Genomic DNA, 23491 nt, shown 5'->3' with positions numbered 1-23491 from the left:
CGCGTGTCTCTCCCAGAGAGAATTCGGGGCACGCCCACCTGGAGCCGAGACCCAAGAGGTAGGGCGGGGCTTGGGTGGCAGGCACGCCCTCCCCCCGGGGTGGCCACGCCCCCACGAGTGGTTCCCGGGCGACTCCTTTGTGGCTCCGCCCCACGGGTTTCCCCGCGCGCCGCCCACGCTGGAAATGGTGTTTGGATCACAGTGCCGCCTGCTGGAGTTAAGATATTTCGCAGCACCCCAGTTTCCTAAGCTCCAGTATGTGACAGCAAGGGTTAAAGAGACTAGTTTTGTTGGTGGAGGATCGGCAGGAAGACTGAGAACTCAACTTCTAGAGTGGCTTAACCCTCCATTGTGTCTCATTTTGGATAGTGCACCCTGGCGAGTTTTGCCTCTGAGTGCAGCTGAATGGATGAAAAGAGCTTTGGAGTACATGGGGTAAAAATGCCAGTTCTGCTACTCACTGATTGTATGACTTAGCCTCTTCAAGCTTCACTTTCCTTATCTGTAAAATGGAGCTAATAATTTTCACCTCATGCGGTTGTGAGAATTTAATATAATCAAACATGGTTTTGGTACACAGTGAGTGTGTTGGAAAGCAATTTCTCTCTTCCTGTCGTCTTGATTTAACCCTCCTTCTCTCTTCTGCCATTAAAGAGGTGGAAAGAGACTGGAGGCAAGATGGGAGACAAGATAGTTTCAAGGTGGGCAGAAGCAGTTTGCAAATCTCCAAAGGTGTAATGATGGTCTTTTTGATCTCCATTATCTCCCAGAGGGAACCAATACAGCATCAAGAAGGACCCATGTGAGAACAGCCATGGGACTTTTTCACTACAAAAGCAGAAAATGACAGGGCAGATGAGTGTGGTGGCTTAGAGGGGCTGCTTCTTGGGGCGAATGAGCTGGAGCCAGAATGGGAAGATAGACAAAACTCATCTCGGGCCAGTGCTCCTCACCCTCACCCCCAGAGTCTGAGCTGGGTATTATCTGGGCTGTTAGATTGCTTAAAAGTGCTACATCCTTCTGTGTCTCTATTTTGGTGTTATAATTGTTTCCTAGAGCTACTATAACAAAGTACTACAAACCGGCTTAAACAACAGAAATTTATTGTCTCAGTTCTGGAGGATAGAAGTCTAAGATCAAGAGAAGGTAGGGTTGGTTTCCTCTGAAGGCTGTGAAGGAGAATCTGTTCCATACCTCTCTCATAGCTTCTGGTGGGTTGCTGACAATCTCAGGTGTTCCTTGGCTCATAGATGCATCACCCACCTCTGTCTTTATGTTCATATTGTTTCTCCCTGTGTGCGTTTTTGTGCATCCAAATCCCCCTTTTTATAAGAACACTAGTCATATCAGATTAGAGGTCCACTCTCCCCCAGGATGACGGCATCTTACTTACATATACAATGACTCTATTTCTACATAAGGTCATCTTATGAAGTGCGGTGGAGGGAGTTAGGACTTCAACCTGTGAATTGGGGGTGGAGGGTGCATTCAGTTAAAGTTGCAGGAAAACCTTACCCCATCTCTGATTAAGAACTTCTCCTGACTCCCAGGTACCTACAAAATGAAATGTAAAACCTGATGATTTGCGAGGGCCTTCACAACCCGGGCTGCAGGAACCTGACAGCCTCCCCTCCGGCGCTTCCCCGTTCCCACACCATCAACTCTCATGCAGCAGCCATTCTGGAAGATTCATGTTGAACCTTATATTCTTGGCCTTTGGGGCAAGCTCGGCTCCTATCCCTTTCCAGGCCAGTCTCCGCTCCTCTGTGCAACCTTCCTTGCTCTCCCTCCCTTCCCTGTCTGTAAAGGCCGAGATACAGAGACCAGCAGAGCATCGAGAGCTGTGTCTGTTCCCCATCCTCCCCTCCAAGTATGCACATGTCCTCTCGGTGCCACGGAGCTTCCTTCCAAGATTTCTTGCAGTGTTTAGAGCTCAAAAACGCCAGAGCAGAGGTGCCCCAGCGCGAGGCTTCTAGGCCCTCGGGCTCTTTATAGTTCGAAGGACTCTCACGCCCCCTGCAGGACGGGATGCGACCACACAGAACAGAGACTAGCCACACTAAGAGACTCGTCTTTATTGCCCTTTTTGGGGGGCTAACACCTGGCGGGCAGCGAGGAGAGGGCAGGGCCAGGTCAGGGCACAATCAGGGGCTCAGACCCCGGACCGCCCTCTAGGCGCTGCAGACGGGGCGGCAGCGGCCGCCGAACAGCGGCGGCCGGGGCAGGGGCGCGGCGCTGGCTCTGCGCCTGCGCGGCGGCCCATGGTCAGGATGCCGGCCGCATGATTGCCGCTGGCCTGCAGGAGGCGCTGCAGCCGGCCCTGGAGGCCTGGGGGCCCGGGCCGCCGCTTGCCCAGCGTGAGGATACCGGCCGCGTGGTTGCCCGCGCCGTGCAGCAGCTCGTAGAGGCGGCAGGAGCACGTCTTCTGGCGGCAGCAGTCGGGCAGGGGCTGCGCGGCCGCCCCGGGCGACAGCAGCGCGGGCGGCAGCAACAGCAGCAGAAGCAGCGTCACGGCGGCCCAGGGGACCTAGGGAGATCCGAGGCTAGGCGCTGGGGGTCTTCCCGCCGCGCCCGCCTCCAGCCGCTACGCCCAGGCCCCGCCCAACTGGCTCGGCGCCCCTCCCCGCCTGCGCTCCTACTGTGTTCGCTGGTTTCTCCGCCGCGGAGCAAGGCTGCCTGCGGGGGACGGAGGGTGGCTCCTCTCTCAAGCCCCCGCACAGCATCTCCTCCAGGAAGTCCTTTGAGACCCCCTCAGCAGAGTGAATCCCTCTTTTCTGGGTACTCTTGGTCCCTCGTACCCCCATTAAAGCGCTTACTACTATACCTGAAAACAAGATGTGTAAGTCTGTCTGAACCAGAACTTTGTTCATTCGGGGAAACAGAGGCCCTGTATAGTCCCTCCCTGGACAAACACGTGCAAGTCAACGACTGGCAGGTCCCACGTGGCACTCTCCCTTTCCCGGGAAACTGCACTCTGTCTCTTCGCACTTGTGCGCTAAGAGGACACAACTTCCTCCCTTGTGAACCGGTATTAAATCATTTCTACAGTGCAGGCTTCGGGAGGGGGACATGAGACAGGTGCAAACAGCCCTGGAGGCACGAGCTCTCAGTTCCCTGCTAGCACCCCGCTCTCCACTGAGACTCCACCCGGTCCCCTGCCTCAGAGCCCTCAGTCTTCTTTCCAGCCCCCTGAATAAGCATTCTCATTGCCCATCTGGTACGATGAGTCACCCCTCTCTCCCTCCGCCTTTACCTTTGTAGAGAGAGGATTCATGGTGTCTGGAGCTCAGAGTGGGGTAGCCAGGAAAGGTGGTGTCAGCAGTGGTCCGAATAGCCAGGAACTTTGAGGCTGTTGACTGTGACCCCTGATCAAGGGCCTAGGGTTTATAGTGCTCTGAGGTGGTGGGGGACAGACGGGTACTTGCGTCCACTCTGGGGCCAGACAAAGGCATGTCTAAGATTAGCCTCCTGCAGGGGGGCCGTCTCCAGGTTGGACCCAAAGAATGGCCGCCAAGGCTCTCAGAAGCGGGAGTTTGATCACTGTTCCCCTGGCACCCCCCTTGTCTGTCCGCCTGCTCCCTGGAGATGGGGCGGTCTCCGGGCACTAATGAGGCCACCTTGCACCCAGGAATCTGGGAGCACAAAAGAGGCCTTGCCTGGGGCACTGGCCTGGGACAATGAGGGGGGTGCTGGGCAGCTGTTAATTAGGGCAGGAGAAAAGGCAGCTGTGAGCTCCACAATCCATGTGGCATGTGTATGTGGGGGGGTAGGCAGCCAGGCAGCTAGCCTCCCCCTTCTGCTCCTTGTTGCTGCCACTGGGGTCTATCAGGCTCCTTGGCCCTCTTCCTTCATGGAAAAGACTTCTTAGCCACCTCTCCCTTCTCTCCAGCTTTCTTCTTCCCTCTACCCCTTCCACCAACCTCCAAGGTGGAAAATCTTGGAAACTAAACCTGGGCAGGGGAAGGACAGCAGCCAAACCTGGTGCTGTCCTCTGACCTGCCCAGTTTCCTTCCTGGTCAGGCTGCTTGGAGTCGGAGATGGGTCCCATCTCACTATCAGCCAGGAGTGAGCCACCCTGGGGAAGGACCGTGCCAGCTCCGAAGCAGAGTCTCTCTTTGATAAGGGGCATGTCTGTTGAAGACCTGCTCCCTGCCAGGCCCTGCACTGGGCGCTGTAGAAGCAGTGTGCATTGGACACGACCCAGGTTTCCTGGAGCTCCAAAGTTCAGGTGGTGAGGCAACCCGGTGTAGTGATAGCTCAGTGGGAGAAAAGGCCCCAGAAAGGCCTGACATGCAAAGTGGATTTCCATCAGGGAAGGTTGGGGAGAAGGCATTGCCACGGGAGGCACAAGTTGAGCAAAGACTTTGAGGTGATGGTGGTTAGCTCCTGTGGGATAGTAGGGTGTGGTTGTTAGAGCTGCAGCTTCAGTCCCAGGCGGGGGGGAGGTGGCTGGACAGGTAAGTGAGGCCCAGGGTGGGTCAAAGAGTCTTACAGGCTTGGCTGTTTGGTCTCAGTCCAGTGGACACTAGGAAGCCATGGGAAGTTTTAGTAGGAAGGAGTCGTGGGGTCGATGGGGGTACATGGAATCCAGAAATAATTCAGAGGCAGGGCTGAAGACTTAGCAACTGAGGCCATGTTAAGTAAGAGGTGCTGTGGGCCCTTGGGCCAGCTTCACAGCCTCAGGAAGCTTCAGTTTCCCCGCAGGTATGCTGCACAGTTAAGCCCCATGGTCTCTGGGATGGTTTCTTGGTGGGATCCTTCATGATTTGTAGTACAGCCCCCAGCCAGGGAAGTGATTTGTGGGTGTGGGGCCGGACAGGACCTGTGCTAAGCCAGGGCAAGGGAAGTTGGGGAGCAGTCCCTCCACATTTCAGATCAATTGGAGTGGAAAGAGGTGCACACACACCGGGGCCTACCCCGGCCTGCAGTGGGGAGTGGAAGGAGAGCCCTGGTGTCCAGAGCAGAAGGCGGGCGGGGGTGCGGGGAGCCAGGCGGCCGCAGAAACCGAGCCAAGAGCCAACTCTTACAGCTTCTCCATAAGCAAACCCTGAGTCAAGAATCTGGAGTGAGCCGTTTATTTGGGAGGTGATCTTAGAAAACAGATAAGGGAGTGGGGATGGGAGGGATGGAAGGAAACCGGGAAGAGCTGTGTTACTGAGAGGGTTATCAGGGTGGGCAACCCGCGCAGAATACACTTCAGAGCCGTCGCTCGAGGGACCATGACGCCTGGCTCTTTTCTCGCACTCCTGTTTCTTGCAGAGGGCCGCTCCCAGGGCTCTGAGCTGCCCACACTTGCGGCCTGCACGGTGCACTGGGCTGGAGACACGGGAGCGTGGTGTGTGCGGGACTTCTAGCAGCAGTGTCCTCTGGAGGGGGCCTCCGGGCTCCGGGCAGGCCCCTGCAGGCATCTGCTGATGTCAGCTGCTCAGCACAGGCTGACCAGGTCGCACATCCCTAAGGCCTGCCAGCTCTGATGAGCCACTGTCAGGTGACACAGTGTCGAAGACCCTGGCGGAGGGTTCCCATCCAGAGAGGCCGCAGAGGAAGGAGAGAGGTGGCCTATGAAGGGGGCTGGGCCGGCTGGGAGGAGGCCTCAGCTCAGGACAACACCCTCCTCTGCAGACCCTCGGCCACATGCCTGTGCCTGAGGACCCGGGGCATCTCGGGAGGAAAGCGGGACGAGGGGCAGGCTGCAAGGGCGGCCCGGAGCTCTCTGAAGGCCCCGCGCCCCACCAAGTGAACTCTGGCAGGGCCCACGCTGCCCCGGAACCGCAGAGACTTGTAGTGGGGAGAGACTTCCTGAAGGCAGTGGTCAAGCTGGGAACAGAAGGGCCTGAGTGAGGCTGGTGCGTGGCTCTGTGGCCCGTGGCTGAGGGGTGCCTGATGGTGGCCGCCGCTGAGTGGCAGGTGTTTCATGCATACGCATGTGTCCGAGGACCTCATCCCTCCCCTCCCTGAGCCCCCAGGGAGGTCCTCCTCGTCCCCCTCCCTGCACTGTGCCCAGGGCACCTGCGGGCATGCAGAGTGGAAGGGACACGCAGTTCCGTCCCGTCCCTGTGTCCTTTACCTTGTCTCGATTTTCCTCTGACAGGTTCCTCAGCCCCCTTAGCGCCACAAACACCTCATAGTGGGGAGCAGAGCCCTGGGAAGAATCTGAGGACAAAGCCCCACGCACACACACTTTAGTGAACGGGGCAGCTTCCAACACCAATGCCTGCGCCCCCATCTGTTGTACCCCACTCTGAGGCTCATGGGAGAAAAGGACTTTCTTGGCCGAGAAGGGGGGACATGGAGAGGAACCCCAAGCCTAATCGGAACGATGAAAGAGGTCAGGAGGAATGGGAGTCAGATATGGGGGAAGGACCTTTGTTAGGAGCAGCAAAAGAGGCTGGGTCTTACCTCTTTCCTAGAGCTCTTCCTTCAGGATGGGTATAGTATGGGGGGGGGCAGCCAACTCAAGAATGGGGGGCAGGAGCTGACGAACAGCTTACCCAGAATGCTGCTCTCCACACAGCTGTGGTCTAACAGTTTAGCCCCCGGCCACTGCCCTACAGCCCGGCCCAGGGCCTCAGCGAACACGTCCTCTTGAATGTCTTCTCCTCGCACATTCAGGGCCTGGCCCAGCCTAGGGAGGTGGAAGGGGGAGGCAGAGGAGCCTAGGGCACAAGGACAGCCCCTCAGCTCCCCTGGGGAGTCACCTACCTGCGGACGAACCTGACGACCGGGCACTGATTGTAGGCCCCGACCACCTGCACCACGTCGCCCAGGCGGCACCTGACGGGGTAGCGGTGGTGATGAGCTCATGTCCCTGGCCCTTGGTAAGGTCGCAGAGGGCCTGAGGTGACCTGGGGGAGGCAGGTGATCACCTGGTGAGGCCAGCGTGGTTGGTCAGCACCAGCTCGTACTCCTCGCCCTTCTGGGCCTCGGCCAGCAGGACAGTGGAGGCTGCCTCTTCCTGGGCTCCTTCCTTGACTGGGAGCAGCTCGATGAAAGGAGCTCCAGGGGGCAGAAGGTAGCGCCCATGGGCTTGCTCCGGCCACAAGTTTAGGCCCACTACCCCTGTGGGGAGCAAGCAGCCCTCTTGCTGGGGGTGCCGTGGCCGTCTGCTAGGGAATAGCCCCTCGGCCTAGACCCCAGCCCCGATTCTCTGAGCAACTGAGCCCGCTGCTGCCCTTCCACCCCTCCCGAAGGCTCAGTGCCCTGACTCTGAGGCCCTGATTTCGAAGGGGCAGTGGCTCTGGGGGCGGAGGACCCTTGGGTAAGTGCTGATGCTGGGGCCATCTGTGCAAGTCTCCTGACCTCCCCAAGCCCCGGTTTCTGCACCTGTAAAACAGAGCTGCTGGGGTTGGGGGGATTAAATGAGGTGAACCATGCAGGGCTCACTACTTGGCAGCTAGCTATGCGGTCTCTGCCCCCTGCCCCGCAGCTCACTAGCCCTGACTCCTGCTGACCTCCAGAGGCGGCGTAAGCAGGCGAGAAGAAGGCTAGCCCGTGGCACCACAAGGCTTCCAGGGCAGCCACTGCCTCAGTCTGGCCTCCTGCGTCTAAAGTCACCACCACCTGTAGCTTTGGCCAGAGTCGGAGGGCCAGTCCTCGGGGCCCCAGGTCTAGGGCCTCCCGCAGCTCTGCTGCCCGGCTGGGGAGAGGAGACCCCGGGTTCCCGGCAGCCATTGCCTCAGCCAGCTCTTCACCATTGGCCTCCAGGCCAGAAAAGACATCCAGGAGTTCTGTGGCCGTCCCAGCTTCCAGTGCCCGCAGCCCTGGGGACCTCAGTGCCTCTAGCAGTAGGGCCCCAGGGTGCTTGGCCCCAGGAGTACTAACAACCTTGTCCAGGATGCGCCAAGGCCAGGGGAGGGCGCGAGGCCAGGGAGATGTAGGGGTCACACAGGCAATGCCTCCTGGAGTCAGCACTTCTGGGAAGGCCTTGCTTAGGGCTGCCAGACCCAGCAAGGTAGCCTGAGGGGGAGACAAGAGAGGGTGTTGGCCTCTGAGCCCCCAGGTTGGGGGTTCTTTGCCCACACTGATGGGAAGGTCTGGCTACAAGAAGGGATCTCTGGCGGAGCTAGGCTCCAGCCTTCTGTTTACCTGCAGGGATGCTTCCCCGTAGCACTGGGTTGACGTAGGGGGTAGGAGCTGCCCCCCACTTTCCTCCTCCTGGGCCTGGCTGGCCTTGATCAGAGGGAGATGGTTCCGGAAGGTGCTTGTATCTGTAGCTCCAAAGACATCATAAACTCGTCCTGAAGCCACAGTTACCCAAGAAGTTTCAGGCAAGATTGGTAAGACCCTTGAGGAAGGAACCCAGCACAGGCCTGGGGCAAGGCTACTAGGGCCCATATTCCCAATGGAACATGCATCTCAAACGATCCTGAGCCTGGGTAGGGTCTTTGGGTTGGGCCCCTCGGTGCTGGCAGTAGAAGGAGAGAAGGAGGTTCCCAGGTTCTGGAATCTGACTGTCCCGTGGCGTTTCTATCTGCTTGGGGCACCTCCCTAGACCCTTAGAAACACACCTGTGGTCCCCTGGAGGGGACCGAGAGGCCTTTGGGCTTCTCGCAGACACCATGTCAGGGCCTGCTGCTGGCTCTGGCCTGCGTGCAGTGTGCTCTGCTCTAGTCTCCGCTGCTGCCAGGCGGCTGCCCAGGACAGGGCCCCCCTTGCCATACGGTGCTGGAGGCCAGCAAGCCAGGACAGGCTGGCATCCTGGGGCTGCCGGAGCAGGGCCAGGGGTGGCCGCAGCAGCAGCAGGAGAAGGAGGAGGGGGGGGAGCAGCAGCAGCAGCAGCAGCATCTCCAAGCAGCTCCTGGGAGGAGGAAGGGACCCAAGTTCTGGTCCTGGGGGAGGAGAGGATAACCCATCTCTCCCCACCCCCCCAACACCACTCTACCACACAAGAAACCAAGGGGAAAGGAAGTCTGGGAAGAAGCCAGGAGCCGTCAGCCAGATGATGCCAAGGAGAAGACATCAAGGCTCTGAAGTCACACTGACCTGAGTTTGGACCCTGGCGCTGCTACTTGGTTAGCGGTAGAGCCCCGGGGAAGTCAGCTAGCTGCTCTGGGCTCCGTTGCCCTATCTGTAAAATGGGAACACTAATAGCTCCGCAGAAGCTACAGAAAGGGTTTGACACGGTGCCTGGCACACAGAGACTGCTGCCCCACGGAATGCGCCATCCAGCCCACTCCCACTTCCGAGTGGCTCGGCCTCAGCCCAGGACCCTCCCTGTCCCAGCTTCAGGTCCCTCCTGAGCCCCTGGTGGTGGTTCCATGACCCACATGCACCGTCACAGCCCACTTGTGCCCACTCTCAGCACCCAGGAACCCCTGGGCCCTCCGGTTTGTGTACACAGCCAGCCAGAAAGATGGAGCCGTGGCTTTAAAGGGTGGGGCCCTGATGGGGAAATCCGGCCACAGACCCGAGGGAGGAGCTGAAGTGGGGGGGGGCTCTTAAAGGGGCAGTTTGCCTTGGGGCCCACGTGCTGGCAGCCAGCCCAAGCTGGCAGATGGGAGGAAAGTCCCCGCCAGAGCAGTGTGGTCTTCAAACTCCTGCAGGTGAAGGAATAGAAAGCTGAGTGTGGAAAAGAGTGCCACGAAACAGCTTGTGTTGGGGGAAGGGCGCATCCCACAGAAGCAGATTCAAGCCCGAGAACTGTTTAAAAAACAAAATATTCTTCCAATCCAATCCAATCCTGGGATCTAGCCCCAGACAGGGTAGGGGGTGTGTGCATGTGCGTGTCTTCCTGCTCAGCGGGAAGATCCCTTCCCCTGATCTCAAGCTCGCTCTCTCTCTCTCCCTCTCAAATAAATAAATAAAATCTTTAAAAAAAAATTTTTTTTTTTTAGGTAAACGGCAACTAGTTCTCAAGGAAGGGGACTTGACAGTACCATTTGTCACCGGTAGCTCATCCCAACTTTACCTGGTAACTGGGGTTACCACTGGTGTTAGCTAATGGGGTTTATGCCAAGGAAAAACAAACTTCTCCCATCTTTATGACACGACAACTTTTTGCAACTTGGAACGAGGGCCGCCCTCTCGGTTAGGCTCCTACCCTCCCACTGTGAAGTTTGAGAACTTCTGTTCTAGAATGAGGTTCTTCTGCAGCCTGTGGTTAATTAAGCCTTCCCTGCTCCTTTGCTCTGGACCCAGGCTCTTGAACACTAAAACCCCTCCCATCAACCCCTCAGGGACTCTCAGAGAGTCTCCCAGGGACTCTCTCTCCCGTCCACAGTGGAGTGCCTTCGCACAGTTCACCTCTTGCTGTCAGGATGCCCCACCTTGATCTCACCCCTTTTGATTCCTTGTTTAGGTCTTTTACTTGATTTTTTTTTTTTTTAAAGAACAGCTTTATTAGGTATAATTCACACACCATACAAGTCACCCATTTAATGCAGACAATTCTATGGTTTCTACTGTATTCACAGATCTGTGGAACACCAACAGTCAATTTCATAGTATTTTCATCACCTTGAAAGAAACCCCTACCCTTTAGCTATCACTCCCAGTCCCTTCCCCCCTCCCCACCCCCACCATAAGCAACCACAAATCTACTTTCTCTCTCTATAGATTTGCCTCTTCTGGGCATTTCATACAAGCGGAATTATGTAACACGTGGTCTCCTGTGTCTGGCTTCTTCCACTTAACATGTTTTCCAGTTTCTGTCATGTAGTGCTGAGGAGAAGTAGTTCATCCCTTTTTATGGCCAAATACTATTTGATTGTATGGATATGTTATATCACATTTATTTACCCATTCATCGGGTGATGGGCATTTGGGTCATTTCTGTTTTTTGGCTATCATGTATAATGCTGTTATGGACATTTGTGTACAAGTTTTTCCTCGGACATATGTTTTCATTTTTCTTGCATAAAAATGTAATGAATGCAAAGGAATTATCACATTCCAATGAATGGAATAGCTGTTTAACTGTTTAAGGAACTTTGTTTAACTGTTTAAGGAATTGCTGAACTGGTTTGCATAGTGGGTGTACCGTTTTATATCCCCACCAGCAGTATATGAGGGTTCCAATTTCTTTACAGCATTGATGACACTTGTTATTACTTGACTTTTTGATTATAGCCATCCTGGTGGGGTGTGAGGTAACTTGAGTCTGGTGGGGTTTTTTGTTTGTTTGTTTGTTTTTTGTTTTAACTAAGTTCCACACCCAACATGAAGAGAGTTACATACTCTACCAGTTGAGCCAGCCAGGCACCCCTTGTGTCTGTTTTAATTTGCATGGTCCTCAATAACCAATGATCCAGCATTTTTTCATTATCTACTGGCCATTTGTATACTTCTGCGAAGAAATGTCTTTTCAGATCCCTTACCCCTTTTTTTATTGGGCTATTTGTCTTTTTTTTTTCTTCAAGATTTTATTTATTTATGAGAGAGAGAGGGAAGAAGAGAGTACAAACAGGGTGAACAGCAGAGAGAGAGGGAGAAGCAGATTCTTCGATGAACAGAGAGCCCAATGCAGGGCTCAATCCCAGGACCCCAGGATTATGACCTGAGCCCAAGGCAGCAGCTTAACGGACTAGGCCACCCAGGCGCCCCTCGTGTCCTTTTATTATTAAGCTGTAAGAGTTCTTTATATATTTTACAGTTAAGTTCCCTATCAGATAGATGATTTGCCAAATATTTTCTTCCATTTTGTGGGTTGTCTTTTCATTTTCTTTACAGTGTCCTTTGAAGTACAAAATTTTTAAATTTCTTTTTTATTTTTTAAGATTTTATTTATTTATTTGACAGAGAGAGAGAGAGATCACAAGTAGGCAGAGAGGCAGGCAGAGAGAGGGAGAAGCAGACTCCCCACCAAGCAGAGAGCCCGATGTGGGGCTCAATCCCAGGACCCTGAGATCATGACCCGGGCTGAAGGCAGAGGCCCAACCCACTGAGCCATCCAGGTGCCCCTCTTTTTTTTTTTTTTTTTTTAAGATTTTATTTATTTGACAGAGAGAGACACAACAAGAGAGGGGAACACAAGCAGGAAGAGTGGGAGAGGGAGAAGCAGGCTTCCTGCTGCGCAGTGAGCCCAATGCAGGGCTGGATCCCAGGACCCCAGGATCATGACCTGAGCTGTAGGCAGATGCTTAACGACTGAGCCATCCAGGTGCCCCCAAAATTTTAAATTTCAGTGAAGACCAATTATCTACTTTTTCTTTTGTTGCTTGTGCTTTTGGTGTCATAACTAGGAATCCATCGTCAAATCTAGGGTCATGGGGCCGCCTGGGTGGCTCACTCGATAAGGGTCTTCCTTCGGCTCAGCTCATGATCCCAGAGTCCTGGGATTGAGCCCCTCATTGGGCTCCCTGCTCAGCGGGAAGCCTGCTTCTCCCTCTCTCACTCTTCCTGCTTCTGTTCCCTCTCTCGCTGTGCCTCTCTCTGTCAAAAAAAAAAATAAATAAAATATTTAAAAGAAAAACCTGGGGTCGTGAAGATTTACTCGTATGTTTTCTTCTAATCATTTTATAGTCTTAGCTCTTACATATAGGTCTTTATTTTTTGTGGTGATGAAATATGCATAAAGTTTACCGTTTTAACCATATAAGTCATCACCACCATTCATCTCCAGGACTTTTTCATCTTCTTAAACTGAAACTCTACTCATTAAACAAAACCCCCCCTTTCTCTTCCCCCACCCCAGCCTCTGATGACCATGATTCTATTTTCTGTCTTTATGAATTTAATTACTCCTAGTATCTAATATAAAGGCAACCATACAATAATTGTCCCTTAGCGCCTAATTCATTCAGCATAATGTCTTCAAGATTCACCCATGTCGTAGCATATATCAGAATTTCCTTCCATTATGTCTAGACCACATTTAGTTTATCCATTCATCCACTGATGGACATTTGTATTGTTTTCATCTTTTAGCTATTGCGAATAGTGCTGCTATGAACACTGATGCACAAATATCTGTTTGAGTCCCTGATTTCCACTTTTTTCTGAGAAAATACCCAGAAGTGGAAGTGCTGGATCACATGGTCATTCTCTGTTTAACTTTTCGAGGAATCTCCATGCTGTCCTCACAGCAGCTGCCCTTTTTCATGGGCCTACCCGCAGTGCACACAGGTTCCAACTTCTCCACATGCCCTACCAGCTTTTTTGTTTCGTTTTGCTCTGACAAGGGCCAATCCAATGGTTAAGAAGTGGTATCTCATTGTGGGTTTGCATTTCTAACGACTGAGCATCTCTTGCCTGCTTATTGTCCACATGTGGACTATGTCTTTAGAGAAAGGTCTGTTCACATCCTTTCCATTTAAAAGTTCTTCCTATTGTAGAGTTCTTTTTTTTTTTTTTTTAAAGATTTTATTTATTTATTTGACAGAGAGAGATCACAAGCAGGCAGAGAGGCAGACAGAGAGAGAGGAGGAAGCAGGTTCCCTGCTGAGCAGAGAGCCCGATGCGGGCCTTGATCCCAGGACCCTGAGATCATGACCTGAGCCGAAGGCAGTGGCCTAACCCACTGAGCCACCCAGGCGCCCCTATTGTAGAGTTCTTTATATAATCTAGTTATTAATCCCTTATCAGACATATGATTTATACATATTTTCTCCCAGTCTGCGGGGTGCCTAGTCACTCTGCTAACAGTGTCCTTTGATGCAAAGAAGTTTTCTTTTCTTTTCTTTTTTTAAAGATTTTATTTATTTATTTGACAGATAGAGATCACAAGTAGGCAGAGAGGCAGGCAGAGAGAGAGGGAAACAGGCTCCCCGCCAGGCAGAGAGCCCGATGCGGGGCTCAATCCCAGGACCCTGAGATCATGCCCCGAGCTGAAGGCAGAGGCTTAACCCACTGAGCCACCCAGGCACCCTGCAAAGAAGTTTTCATTTTGATGAGGCCCGATACATCTTACATTGCTCATGGTGTCATGGCCAAGAAATCATTGCCAAATCCAACGTCATGAAGCTATTATGTTTTTTTCTTAGAGTTTTATAGTTTTAGCTCTTACGTTTAGGCCTTTGATCCATTTTGAGTTAATTTTTTAATTTGATGTTAGGCTCCAACTTCATTCTTCGGCATGGGGCTATCCAGCATCTCAGTACGGCTTGTTGAAAGGACTATTCTTACTCCATTACGTGTGGTTTTGGCACCCTTGTCAAAAATCAGTTGACCATAGACACATGGGTTTCCTTCTGGACTCTGAATTCTATTCCACTGGTCCATATGTCTATCCTTATGCCCGTATCACACTATGTTGATTATTGTTACTTTGTAGTAAGTTTTGACTTGCTTATTGTGAAATGTGACTATTTCTACTTAAATCTTCTTTCTCAGTTGGTTATTTAGGAGTATGTTGTTTAACTTCCATGTATTTGTGAATTTTCCAGGGCTTGTTCTTGTTATTTACTTGTTTAATGAGTGGCTGGATCATTTTAGGGAGTCTGCCTACTTCCCACACCCCTCCAGAGTGTGAAGCCTGATGCCGGTCTGTAAGGCGGGACAGACTTAAGAATGCCCACAGTCGCCCTAGCACAACTAGGGCGATTTTCACAGATGGGTCTGTCTCCCTGACCACACCCAACTGTTAAGCCGCAGGCACTGTTAGCTGATTGTTACCTATTTTTCAACAATGCTTTGGGGAGGGGCGCCTGGGTGGCTCAGTGGGTTAAAGCCTCTGCCTTCCACTCAGGTCATGATCCCAGGCTCCTGGGAACGAGCCCCGCATTGGGCTCTCTGCTCAGCAGGGAGCCTGCTTCCTCCTCTCTCTGACTCCCTCTCTGCCTACTTGTAATCTCTGTAAAAAAAAAAAAAAAAAAAAAAACCCACAATGCTTTGGGGAGTAAGTTGCTCCAGAAATTGATCCAATCAAGTTCAGTCTTCTTTGAAGGGACAGTTTGACAGCCAGGGTTTGAGATTTGTTCTGACCCCAAGAAAGAACCTCCTCGCTGTCTTTGCCCATCCCTCTGTAGCACACTACCTGGCCCCGTTTCAGGCTCTATCTCCGATAAAGCTATTGTTCTCCTGCCATTTGCCCTTCATCACAAACCTCCAGTGTTTTCCTTTCTTTTCTTTTCTTTTTTTAAAGATTTTATTTATTTATTTGACACAGGGAGAGAGAGAGATCCCAAGCAGGCAGAGAGAGAGAGAGAGAGGCAGAAGCAGGCTCCCTGCTGAGCAGAAAGCCCGATGCAGGGCTCGATCCCAGGACCCTGAGATCATGACCTGGGCTGAAGGCAGAGGCTTAACCCACTGAGCCACCCAGGTGCCCCAAACCTCCAGTGTTTTTGAGAGCACTCTTAAGCTTGAATTTCTCTTGCAAAAGAAGTCCATTCCTTGGAGGATTCGAAGTTCTCTGTTCTAAAGCCTACTCTGCATACACATCTCCTAGCCCTGATCATTTTTTTAAAAATATTTTGAGTGAATGAGAAAGCCTGAGTGGGTGGTGGGGGCAGAAGCAGAGGGAGAGAGAATTTCAAGCAGGATCCACTCTGAGCCCAACACTGGGCTCGATCTCAGGACCCGGAGATGATCCTGCCCTCCTTCATCGCCAGCAGCTGCCTGCTCTTGTCTCTCTGGCCGAATGCCTCTCTTTTCTTAATTCTATGTGTTCTTTAGAGGAGTCAGCTCAAGTTAATTGGTGCCTTTTCTCCGTATTCTCTGGTATTCAGTAAGGGCCTCAGGATAACTTTACTATGGCACAAGCCAATATCCTATCATGACTGGTTGTGTGGCTGTCTTTTCCCAGCCAAAATCCTCTTGAGAACGATTTCTTGTCCTACATACCATGCCCTGTGCAGGGTGGACACTTGAAATGTGCTGAAGTTTAAGGATGAACTTTCTTTTATTTTAAAGATCTTATTTATTCATTTGAGACAGAGAAAGCACGTGCAGGGGGAGCAGCAGAGGGAGAAGGAAAAGCAGGCTCCCCGTTGAGCTGGAAGCCCAGTGCCATGGGACTCGATTCCAGGACCCCAAGATCATGACCCAAGTGGAAGGGAGACGCTTAATTGACTGAGCCATCCAGGCGCCCCAAGGATCAGCTCTCTAAAAGGAAGAGTGTGGTATCAGGAGGCAGGAGATAACAGACTATCATTCTAATTTTTAAAACAGGCAGTTCAGAAATGCCCCCTCTGCCACCAAAGCTGAAGACATTCTCTCTGAGGCCAATTCCCAACTAGTTCTGCTTTTCACAGTCACACTGATGATTTTGAGTATTTCCCTATCAAAACTACCCTCTTGGGGCGCCTGGGTGGCTCAGTGGGTTAAAGCCTCTGCCTTCGGCTCAGGTCATGATCCCAGGGTCCTGGGATCGAGCCCCACATCGGGCTCTCTGCTCAGCAGGGAGCCTGCTTCTCCCTCTCTCTCTCTGCCTGCCTCTCTGCCTACTTGTGATCTCTGTCAAATAAATAAATAAAAAATCTAAAAAAAAAAAAAAACAAAACTACCCTCTTTCACCACCTGATGGAAAAAAATAAAAACAGAACTCAGTATTGTCCCTTCAGAGGAAGAAGTCTTTATTATAACATAAAATACACAATTTTGTGACTGCCCCAAATTGTACACAATACTTTTTTGATGGCCATATAGTAATCTGCCTCAACACTAAAATATATATCTGAAATAATTTCACAAAGTTTTAAAAAGAAAAATTATAAAAAGTATACTTCTACTTTGTTATATTCACTTTTAGTCTCCCCATCCCCCTACAAAACCCTGCACATTCCACACATTGAAATATTTTGATGATGTGTGTGTGTGTGTGTGTATGTGTGTGTGAGTGAGAGAGAGCAAGTGAGAGGCAGAGGTGTACAACTTGCCAGTGCCTCTTCTGTGGTTTGCAGGAATAGGGAGAAAAGAGAAAATATAACGCAGATAGCAAGCACACCTTTACAGTCAAAAATCTCTCCCATCTCTAGGCACCGCCTCAGGAAAACTGAGGACAGCTCAGCAATTGTACAAGCACAGGACCCCTACGCTCGGGGCAGCCACACTTTTCAGTACCCGCAACCCCAGTGCCAACTGTAAAGGGCAAACTCTGCCCTCAGCATTCCCGGGGGCTGGGTCCGGTCCAGGCTGAAGGGGTGTCAGGCCCCGCCTGTCAGGGCCCCCGGAACTCCCAGCGCAGCACTCACAGGCCAGTGTTGGTGAAGCCCGTGGGACAGGCAGGTCAGGGTCCGAGAGCGGTCCGGCTTCCTTTTCTCCTTTCCCCACCGCTCTGATCCTCACGGTAGAATTTTAATCAAATCTTGAGGGGCATGTAAAGGGCTTAGCCGCATCCTATGTCAATGCTGGTATCATGGAGGGGTCGGCCTGCTCCTCAGAGGCAGAGAGAGTCTACTGCCTGGCATAGAAAAATAAATCAGTGTATGAAACCAAGCCAGGGCAAACAGCAGCTTTTAAAAAGTCATCTTCCAATAAATAATTTACTACAGAGGAATATTTTCCTTTAACATCAAAACACTGATAAATTCAGAAGTCACTTTTGTAAAAAAAATATGTTTATTTACTCACATGTATAAAAATAAGGTTTTTAGGACCATTCTCTCCTGGGTGCAGTCATTGATTCTTGGGGGGGGGCAGGGGTGAGTGGCCTTGTAGGCCTACCCCAAAAGCTAGATCTCCTTCCCTCGCTTCCCACCTGACTGCCATAGCCCATTCCTTCCATCTGATATAAAGCTATGGAAGAAATTGTGGACAACGTTATACTGAAGCTGTTTTCATTTTGTTTTTTGCAGCTTACCAAACATCCCAGGAAATCCACTGACTGCATTTCCCCAAACTACCAATGCCCGGCACCTGGCAGCCCGTACCAAGTGGGCAATGACACCGAGGAACATGTTGGCCCTGGGTTCACACTGCATTCCTGCCACCCCCTCCCCAAGACAGCCCGTATGAACAGTGAAAGGAAACGAGGTGACTTGGGTATGAATGGCACAGGACCCGCCACAGGAAGAAAGAACTGTGATGTCTCATGAGGGTGGGAAGAGGAAAACAAGAAGTCTCAATTTAGAAATAAAACACCACCATGTGCAAACAGCCGTCATCAGTAAGCCTCGCAGTAACCACACGTGGGCAGAAGGATGGGCAGACTGGAGGGCAGATGTCCCAGGGAGCAAGGCAACTTTCTCAGCGCCTATGGGCCTTCCACTCTAGCCACGACACAAAGGACGTCAGTGTCGTAAGCTGTAGTTACATGACCCTCTCTCTAATTCATCAAACGTGTGGGTGCGTGTATACACACAGAGAGCTGAGCAGAATTCCACAGAGTGGAAGGAAGGAGGGTGAAGGAGAGAACATGTAGATGGGTTAAGTGTTATTTAAAAAGCCACTACCCATCGGACAACCCATGACCTCCCTTGCCCCAACAATCACTATACGTTCCCTCTTTACCCATCCCTACCCAGGAAAACAGGGGTGGAGGAGAGGGAAGGCATGAGGACGGCTTTCTTTTTCAAAAGGCAGTTTGTACGTTTCAAAGGAAAGCAGAGAGGATCACGGTTATATATCAATTGCTTGGCAGACACAGTGACAAACCTCACAGAGAGGAGGTACTTTCTCCTCCCTATGTCCTTCTCTTACTTGAGCAGACACATGGCCAAGTTCCAAGGTTTGTGGAACTACTGCCTTTTTGCACAAGGTTGAAACAACCACAGCCTCTGTTTGTGGCCCCAATGCTGCAACTGAACTCTGCACAGCAAGGGGGAGAAACAGCCCAACGTGCAAACTCACACACGCGCGTGTGCACACACACACACACTCACACTCCCTTCACTGGTGCCACCATGCACAGAAATACTAAAGTCACAACTAGTATTAACACTTCACATTATGAGTATTGTTTCCAAAGAGAAGCGATTCATGGAATTAAAACATCCACAAGAGTAACTCCTCTGGCGAGGATGAAGAAGCTGCAGACGGAGACGGGGTGGGGGGGTCACGACTGCGCATGAGGGATCCACTGACTGTCCATAGGTCGGCCTAAGAGCTCTTCCACACGCCGTGCCACATCCATTGTGTCATCCAGATCAAAGTCCCCGTCGTTGTCAAGAACAGGGTCAGGGCTTCGAAGGAAAACAGAAAAGATGACAGGAAGGGAAAGGCTGTCAGAGGCTCGATGATGAGCAGCAGAGACCAACCCAAGCCCCAAACCCCACCAGGTGAATGGCCCAGGCTTGCCTATACCCCCTGCCTAGGCTTCGTGGGAAAAGACACTCATGATCTAAACAGTGGTGAATAGAATCCTTTGCTATCTGGACAGAGAGACTCAAACTACAATACCCACCCAGCTGTCCCTAACGCTGGCTGTCCACACACCTAAAGCCCATCTGGCCCTCACACAGAACAAGAAAAATCTCCACTTTGGGAGAGGAGAGTATAAGACATTTGCCCAAATGCACTCTAAATTACCAATATCTTCTGGTCAAATCTGTCTCCCACCTGGGTACATGCTAGAGCCTAGCCTGGGTGATCTCAGACCCACCGGAGACCTGGGGCCTTTTGCCCACTAGCCTTCAGGATGCCCAGCCTAAGACCAGGTGCCCAGTTCCTCCCTGCAGAGCCCCATCAGAACACCACCTACTTCTGGGGGTACATGTTATAATGAGCAGGGGGGCACACGGCTGGGGAGGGGGCCTGGTCCATGTAGGTGGCGCTGGCCCCGGCAGAGTCTGCAGATGCATTCACAAACCTGCAGGAGAAACAAAGCAGAGCCTTAGTGGCCTCCAGGCAGCAGGTGACCTGGGGAGGGCTTGGGGGGACATTTTTACACCTTTTTTGGGAGTGTGGAAGGACAAAGTGCCCACTGGGCCTGGGACTCCAGCTGCGGGAGTGGGGCCCTGGGTCCTGGTCCCACTGAGACTAAGCCCAGTTCCTTTTCCAGGGCTAAGCCAGGTTTTAGGCAGGGAAGGAAGGGCTGGGCCACGCAGTGCCGGTGAGTGGGAGGAACAGGGCTGAGGGGAGAGTGGCTTGAGGAGAGAGAAAGGAGGCAAGAGGAGACCAGAGCCAGACCCTGGGTACTTACTCAGGGACCACTTGCTTGATCTGTGGCTTCACATATCCATCCACTGCTTTAGCTGCCAAGAGGGGAAACAGTGATGAGAAGCAAAGTTCTCAATGAAATAAAAATGCAACCTCCCTTAAGAATCACATCTTTTCTCTGGATAGTACACAACTACTTCATTCTATCTTAGGATCTGATACAAGCACTTAATATTTTAATTTGTTAGGAGGACCTGGTCTAGAAGCCTTAATACTAAAAGTGTAAATTAAAATATCTTCTGAGTTGGCTTGGATGTGTTAATAAATTCTTCAAACCACAGAAAACATATACTTCAGCACAAATCCAAACCAAGCATTAATTGTACACTAAGTATAAAAAGAAAAAATATTTTAAAAGTTTAAAGTTATAGATGCAGCAGAGTGATAAGGATTTGCTTTGTGATAAGGATTTGCTTTGTGTCCCAGGGAATAAATCGAGGTGAGCAGAAGAGGACAAATTTTCAATCACAGAAAGAATGTTGTTATAATTAGAACTGCCCACAAAAGAAAGGGGCTGTTTTGGGAAAAATTGATTTCCCATCACTGAAGAGTTTTAAGCAGAAGATGTACAAACACTTGTCAGGGGTAGTACCGAGAAATCAGAGAGGAATGAATCTGACTTGATGGTCCCCATAGTCATTCTGAGTATCTCCTCTTTTAGGAAAGGGAGTATCAGTCAAGTATCTGTGCTCTTTTGTTTCCCTGCACTCTCTGCGTTTGGGGTTAATCAGATGGTCACTCATCCTGTATTGTCCATGCCCTGTGGCTGGTTAAGAATGCTGGTGTGGGGGCGCCTGGGTGGCTCAGTGGGTTAAGCATCGACTCTTTATCTCTTTTTTTTCTTAAAAATTTTATTTATTTATTTGATAGAGAGAGAGATCACAAGTAGGCAAAGAGGTGGGCAGAGAGAGAGGGAGAAACAGGCTCCCTGCTGAGCAGGTCTGTAAATACAATCTTATAACATCACTTTAATGACTGCATAGAATTCCACTGTATGTTGATTTGATGTTATTTGAGAGACTTACAGTTTAGGTTATTCACAGTTTTCTGTTGTGAATTAATATCGAGATAACCTGGCGTACCTGGCTGACTCATTCATTAGAGCATGCAACTCTTTTTCTTTTTTTTTTTAAAGATTTTACTTATTTATTTGACAGGCAGAGGTCACAAGCAGGCAGAGAGGCAGGCAGAGAGAGAGGAGGAAGCAGGCTCCCTGCTGAGCAGAGAGCCCGATGTGGGGCTCGGTCCCAGGACCCTGGGATCATGACTTGAGCCGAAGGCAGAGGCTTTAACCCACTGAGCCACCCAGGCGCCCCAGAGCATGCAACTCTTGATGTCAAGATCCGGTGTTCAAGCCCCACATTGGGGGTAGCTTACTACATACATTCGTACGTACATATATACATGTGCACGTACATAAATAAACTAACTCACTGAGATAACCTGGTGCATGCATCCTGTTCGACTATTTCCCTAGGATAAATGCCTAATCTGTTCCAAACTTTTCTGGAAATTTTATAATTAATACAGAATACTTTTATGAACAGAAACACTAAAACCATCTGTTTTGAAAAACAAGTTTTATCTTTTTTAAAAAATTTTATTTATTTATATGAGAGAGAGAGAGCGAGAGAGCAAGCAGGAAAAGCAGCAGAGAGGGGAAGCAGATTCCACACTGAGCAGGGAGCCTGACATGGGGCTCAATCCCAGGACCCTGAGATCACGACCTAAGCCAAAGGCAGATGCTTAACCGACTGGGCCACTCATGTGCCCCAAATTTTATCTTTCTAATTTTACTTGATCTAAGCTTGTTTTAAAAACAATTTGAAAAAAATAATAATAAAAGCAATTCATTCCCTTCCATTTGATATTTGGGTTAGCAGCAGATATGATTGAAGAATATATATAGTCTGGGATTTACAATTCTCCTGAATAATGCTTGAACACCAATAACTAAATACTAATTGTGTACATGTTTTTGCAAGACAGACACACATACACACGTAAAACTAAAAAAAAACGAAAATCACAACAAAACCCAATCAGAGCACAAACACCGTTACCAGTGGCAGGCTCGCACGGAACTGGTGTATAGTATCTGGAGTACACTTCATCTTTTGGCCGATCAGGAAACACATAGATGAGGTAATTCAGGTCCCCCAAACGGTCGGCCAGGGACCGGATGGAGAAGTCTCTGGTGGTAAAAGGCATCAGGTTCCAAAACATCCTTTCCTCTAGAATAATAAACAGAATAATCATATTCTAAGCAGATTTCTTTTTTTAAATTTTTTATTTTTTTATAAACATATATTTTTATCCCCAGGGGTACAGGTCTGTGAACTGCCAGATTTACATACTTCACAGCACTCACCATAGCATATACCCTCCCCAATGTCCATAACCCCGCCCCCCTCTTCCAATCCCCCTTCCCCCAGCAACCCTCAGTTTGTTTTGTGAGATTAAGAGTCACTTATGGTTTGTCTCCCTCCCAATCCCATCTTGTTTCATTTATTCTTCTCCTAGCCCCCATGTTGCATCTCCACTTCCTCATATCAGGGAGATCATATGATAGTTGTCTTTCTCTGTCTAAGCAGATTTCTAAACAGAAAATCTTAAAACCCAAATATACTACAAATCAAAGCTCTATATTAGAACTGTCCCGATAAAGATCTCCATTTAAAAAATAGCCACAGGTTGTAGGTCACCTCGTTGGCTCAGTCTTAACAGTTAAGCGTTTGACTTTTGATTTCTGGCTCACGTCGTGACCTCAGGATTGTGGGATGCATCCCCATGTTGGGCTCCACCTGATAGCAGGGAGTCTGCTTGGGGATCTCTCCCCCTCTGCCCCTACCCCTCTCCACTCTCTCTTAAATATGTGAATAAATCTTAAAAAAAAAAAAAAAAAAAAAGACCAAATGAGGTTGTGGCTCAATTATTTAAGAAAGTGACAGGGAGATAAGCTGGTAGGCACTTCCCTAGAGGTCCATGATCTCAGGTAGTTTCATTCAAATGGTTTTCAGTTCCTCTGTAGAAGAAATAGTTCTTACTGACTCCAAGCCTTGACCCCTGTACAAAAGTACATGAGAGAGCCAGGAAGCATGTCCACGTCATGCAGAGGCTGCACGAGAGCTATGAAAAGCTGCTAGTATCTTTAAGTTGCAAAAAAATGAGTGAGCTACCCTTAACTTATTGTGAGGATCAGAGAAAAGAATTGTTCTTGGATGGAAATAGTCAGTGGCCATGGCTTTATGTTGATTAGGATAAAGGAATAATTGAAATAGCATATTACTCTGGGGCACCTGGGTGGCTCAGTTGGTTAAGCATAGCCTTTGGCTCAGGTCATGATCCCAGGGTTCTGGGATCGAGCCCTGTATCAGGCTCCCTGCTCAGCGAGGAGCCTGCTTCTCCCTCTCCTCCCTGCTGTTGCTCTCTCTTGCTATTTCTTTCTCTCAGATAAAATCTTTTAAAAAAGTAAAATAAAATAGAACATTACTTCCAGTCTAATGACTCCCTAATCATC

The 23491-nt window shown here is 50.4% G+C and overlaps 3 protein-coding genes across 7 annotated transcripts in view; all 3 read right to left on the bottom strand.

Moving 5' to 3' along the window:
* Positions 1 to 2152: 2152 nt before the first annotated feature.
* HCRT (hypocretin neuropeptide precursor) lies at positions 2153 to 3424 on the bottom strand. Of its 2 annotated transcripts, none has more exons than XM_059149686.1 (2): positions 3254 to 3424; positions 2153 to 2527 (listed from the first exon to the last, which is right to left on the bottom strand). In XM_059149686.1, the coding sequence occupies exons 1-2, from the start codon at positions 3272 to 3274 to the stop codon at positions 2153 to 2155; spliced, it is 396 nt and encodes a 131-aa protein (XP_059005669.1). In that variant the 5' UTR covers positions 3275 to 3424. The 2 variants fall into 2 exon arrangements, 1 of the variants encoding a protein (XP_059005669.1); XR_009348163.1 differs by having other exon boundaries at positions 2401 to 2527; positions 2825 to 3269.
* Positions 3425 to 5059: 1635 nt separating this feature from the next.
* On the bottom strand, positions 5060 to 9379 carry GHDC (GH3 domain containing). Of its 3 annotated transcripts, XM_059149117.1 has the most exons (10): positions 9267 to 9379; positions 8983 to 9067; positions 8508 to 8797; positions 8086 to 8237; positions 7452 to 7956; positions 6867 to 7059; positions 6703 to 6774; positions 6492 to 6625; positions 6068 to 6153; positions 5060 to 5817 (listed from the first exon to the last, which is right to left on the bottom strand). In XM_059149117.1, the coding sequence occupies exons 3-10, from the start codon at positions 8782 to 8784 to the stop codon at positions 5599 to 5601; spliced, it is 1638 nt and encodes a 545-aa protein (XP_059005100.1). In that variant the 5' UTR covers positions 8785 to 8797; positions 8983 to 9067; positions 9267 to 9379; the 3' UTR covers positions 5060 to 5598. The 3 variants fall into 3 exon arrangements, with proteins under 3 accessions (XP_059005100.1, XP_059005101.1, XP_059005102.1); XM_059149118.1 differs by having other exon boundaries at positions 8086 to 8213; positions 8983 to 9379; XM_059149119.1 differs by having other exon boundaries at positions 8086 to 8207; positions 8983 to 9379.
* A 7045-nt stretch (positions 9380 to 16424) lies between these two features.
* Positions 16425 to 23491, bottom strand: part of LOC131815766 (signal transducer and activator of transcription 5B) — a 67817-nt gene continuing 60750 nt past the window's right edge. For both annotated transcript variants that reach the window (XM_059147691.1, XM_059147693.1), the window contains 4 exons: positions 22035 to 22205; positions 19955 to 20006; positions 19514 to 19621; positions 16425 to 18995 (listed from right to left, as the gene is read on the bottom strand). In XM_059147691.1, the coding sequence (XP_059003674.1) occupies positions 18869 to 18995; positions 19514 to 19621; positions 19955 to 20006; positions 22035 to 22205 (458 nt within the window). In that variant the 3' untranslated portion in view covers positions 16425 to 18868. The remainder of the gene's footprint in view (positions 18996 to 19513; positions 19622 to 19954; positions 20007 to 22034; positions 22206 to 23491) is intronic.

Source organism: Mustela lutreola, chromosome 15 (assembly GCF_030435805.1).
Source record: "Mustela lutreola isolate mMusLut2 chromosome 15, mMusLut2.pri, whole genome shotgun sequence".
NCBI lineage: Eukaryota > Metazoa > Chordata > Mammalia > Carnivora > Mustelidae > Mustela > Mustela lutreola.
Note: the sequence above shows the minus strand (reverse complement) of the source record. Positions and strands in the feature narration are given on the sequence as shown.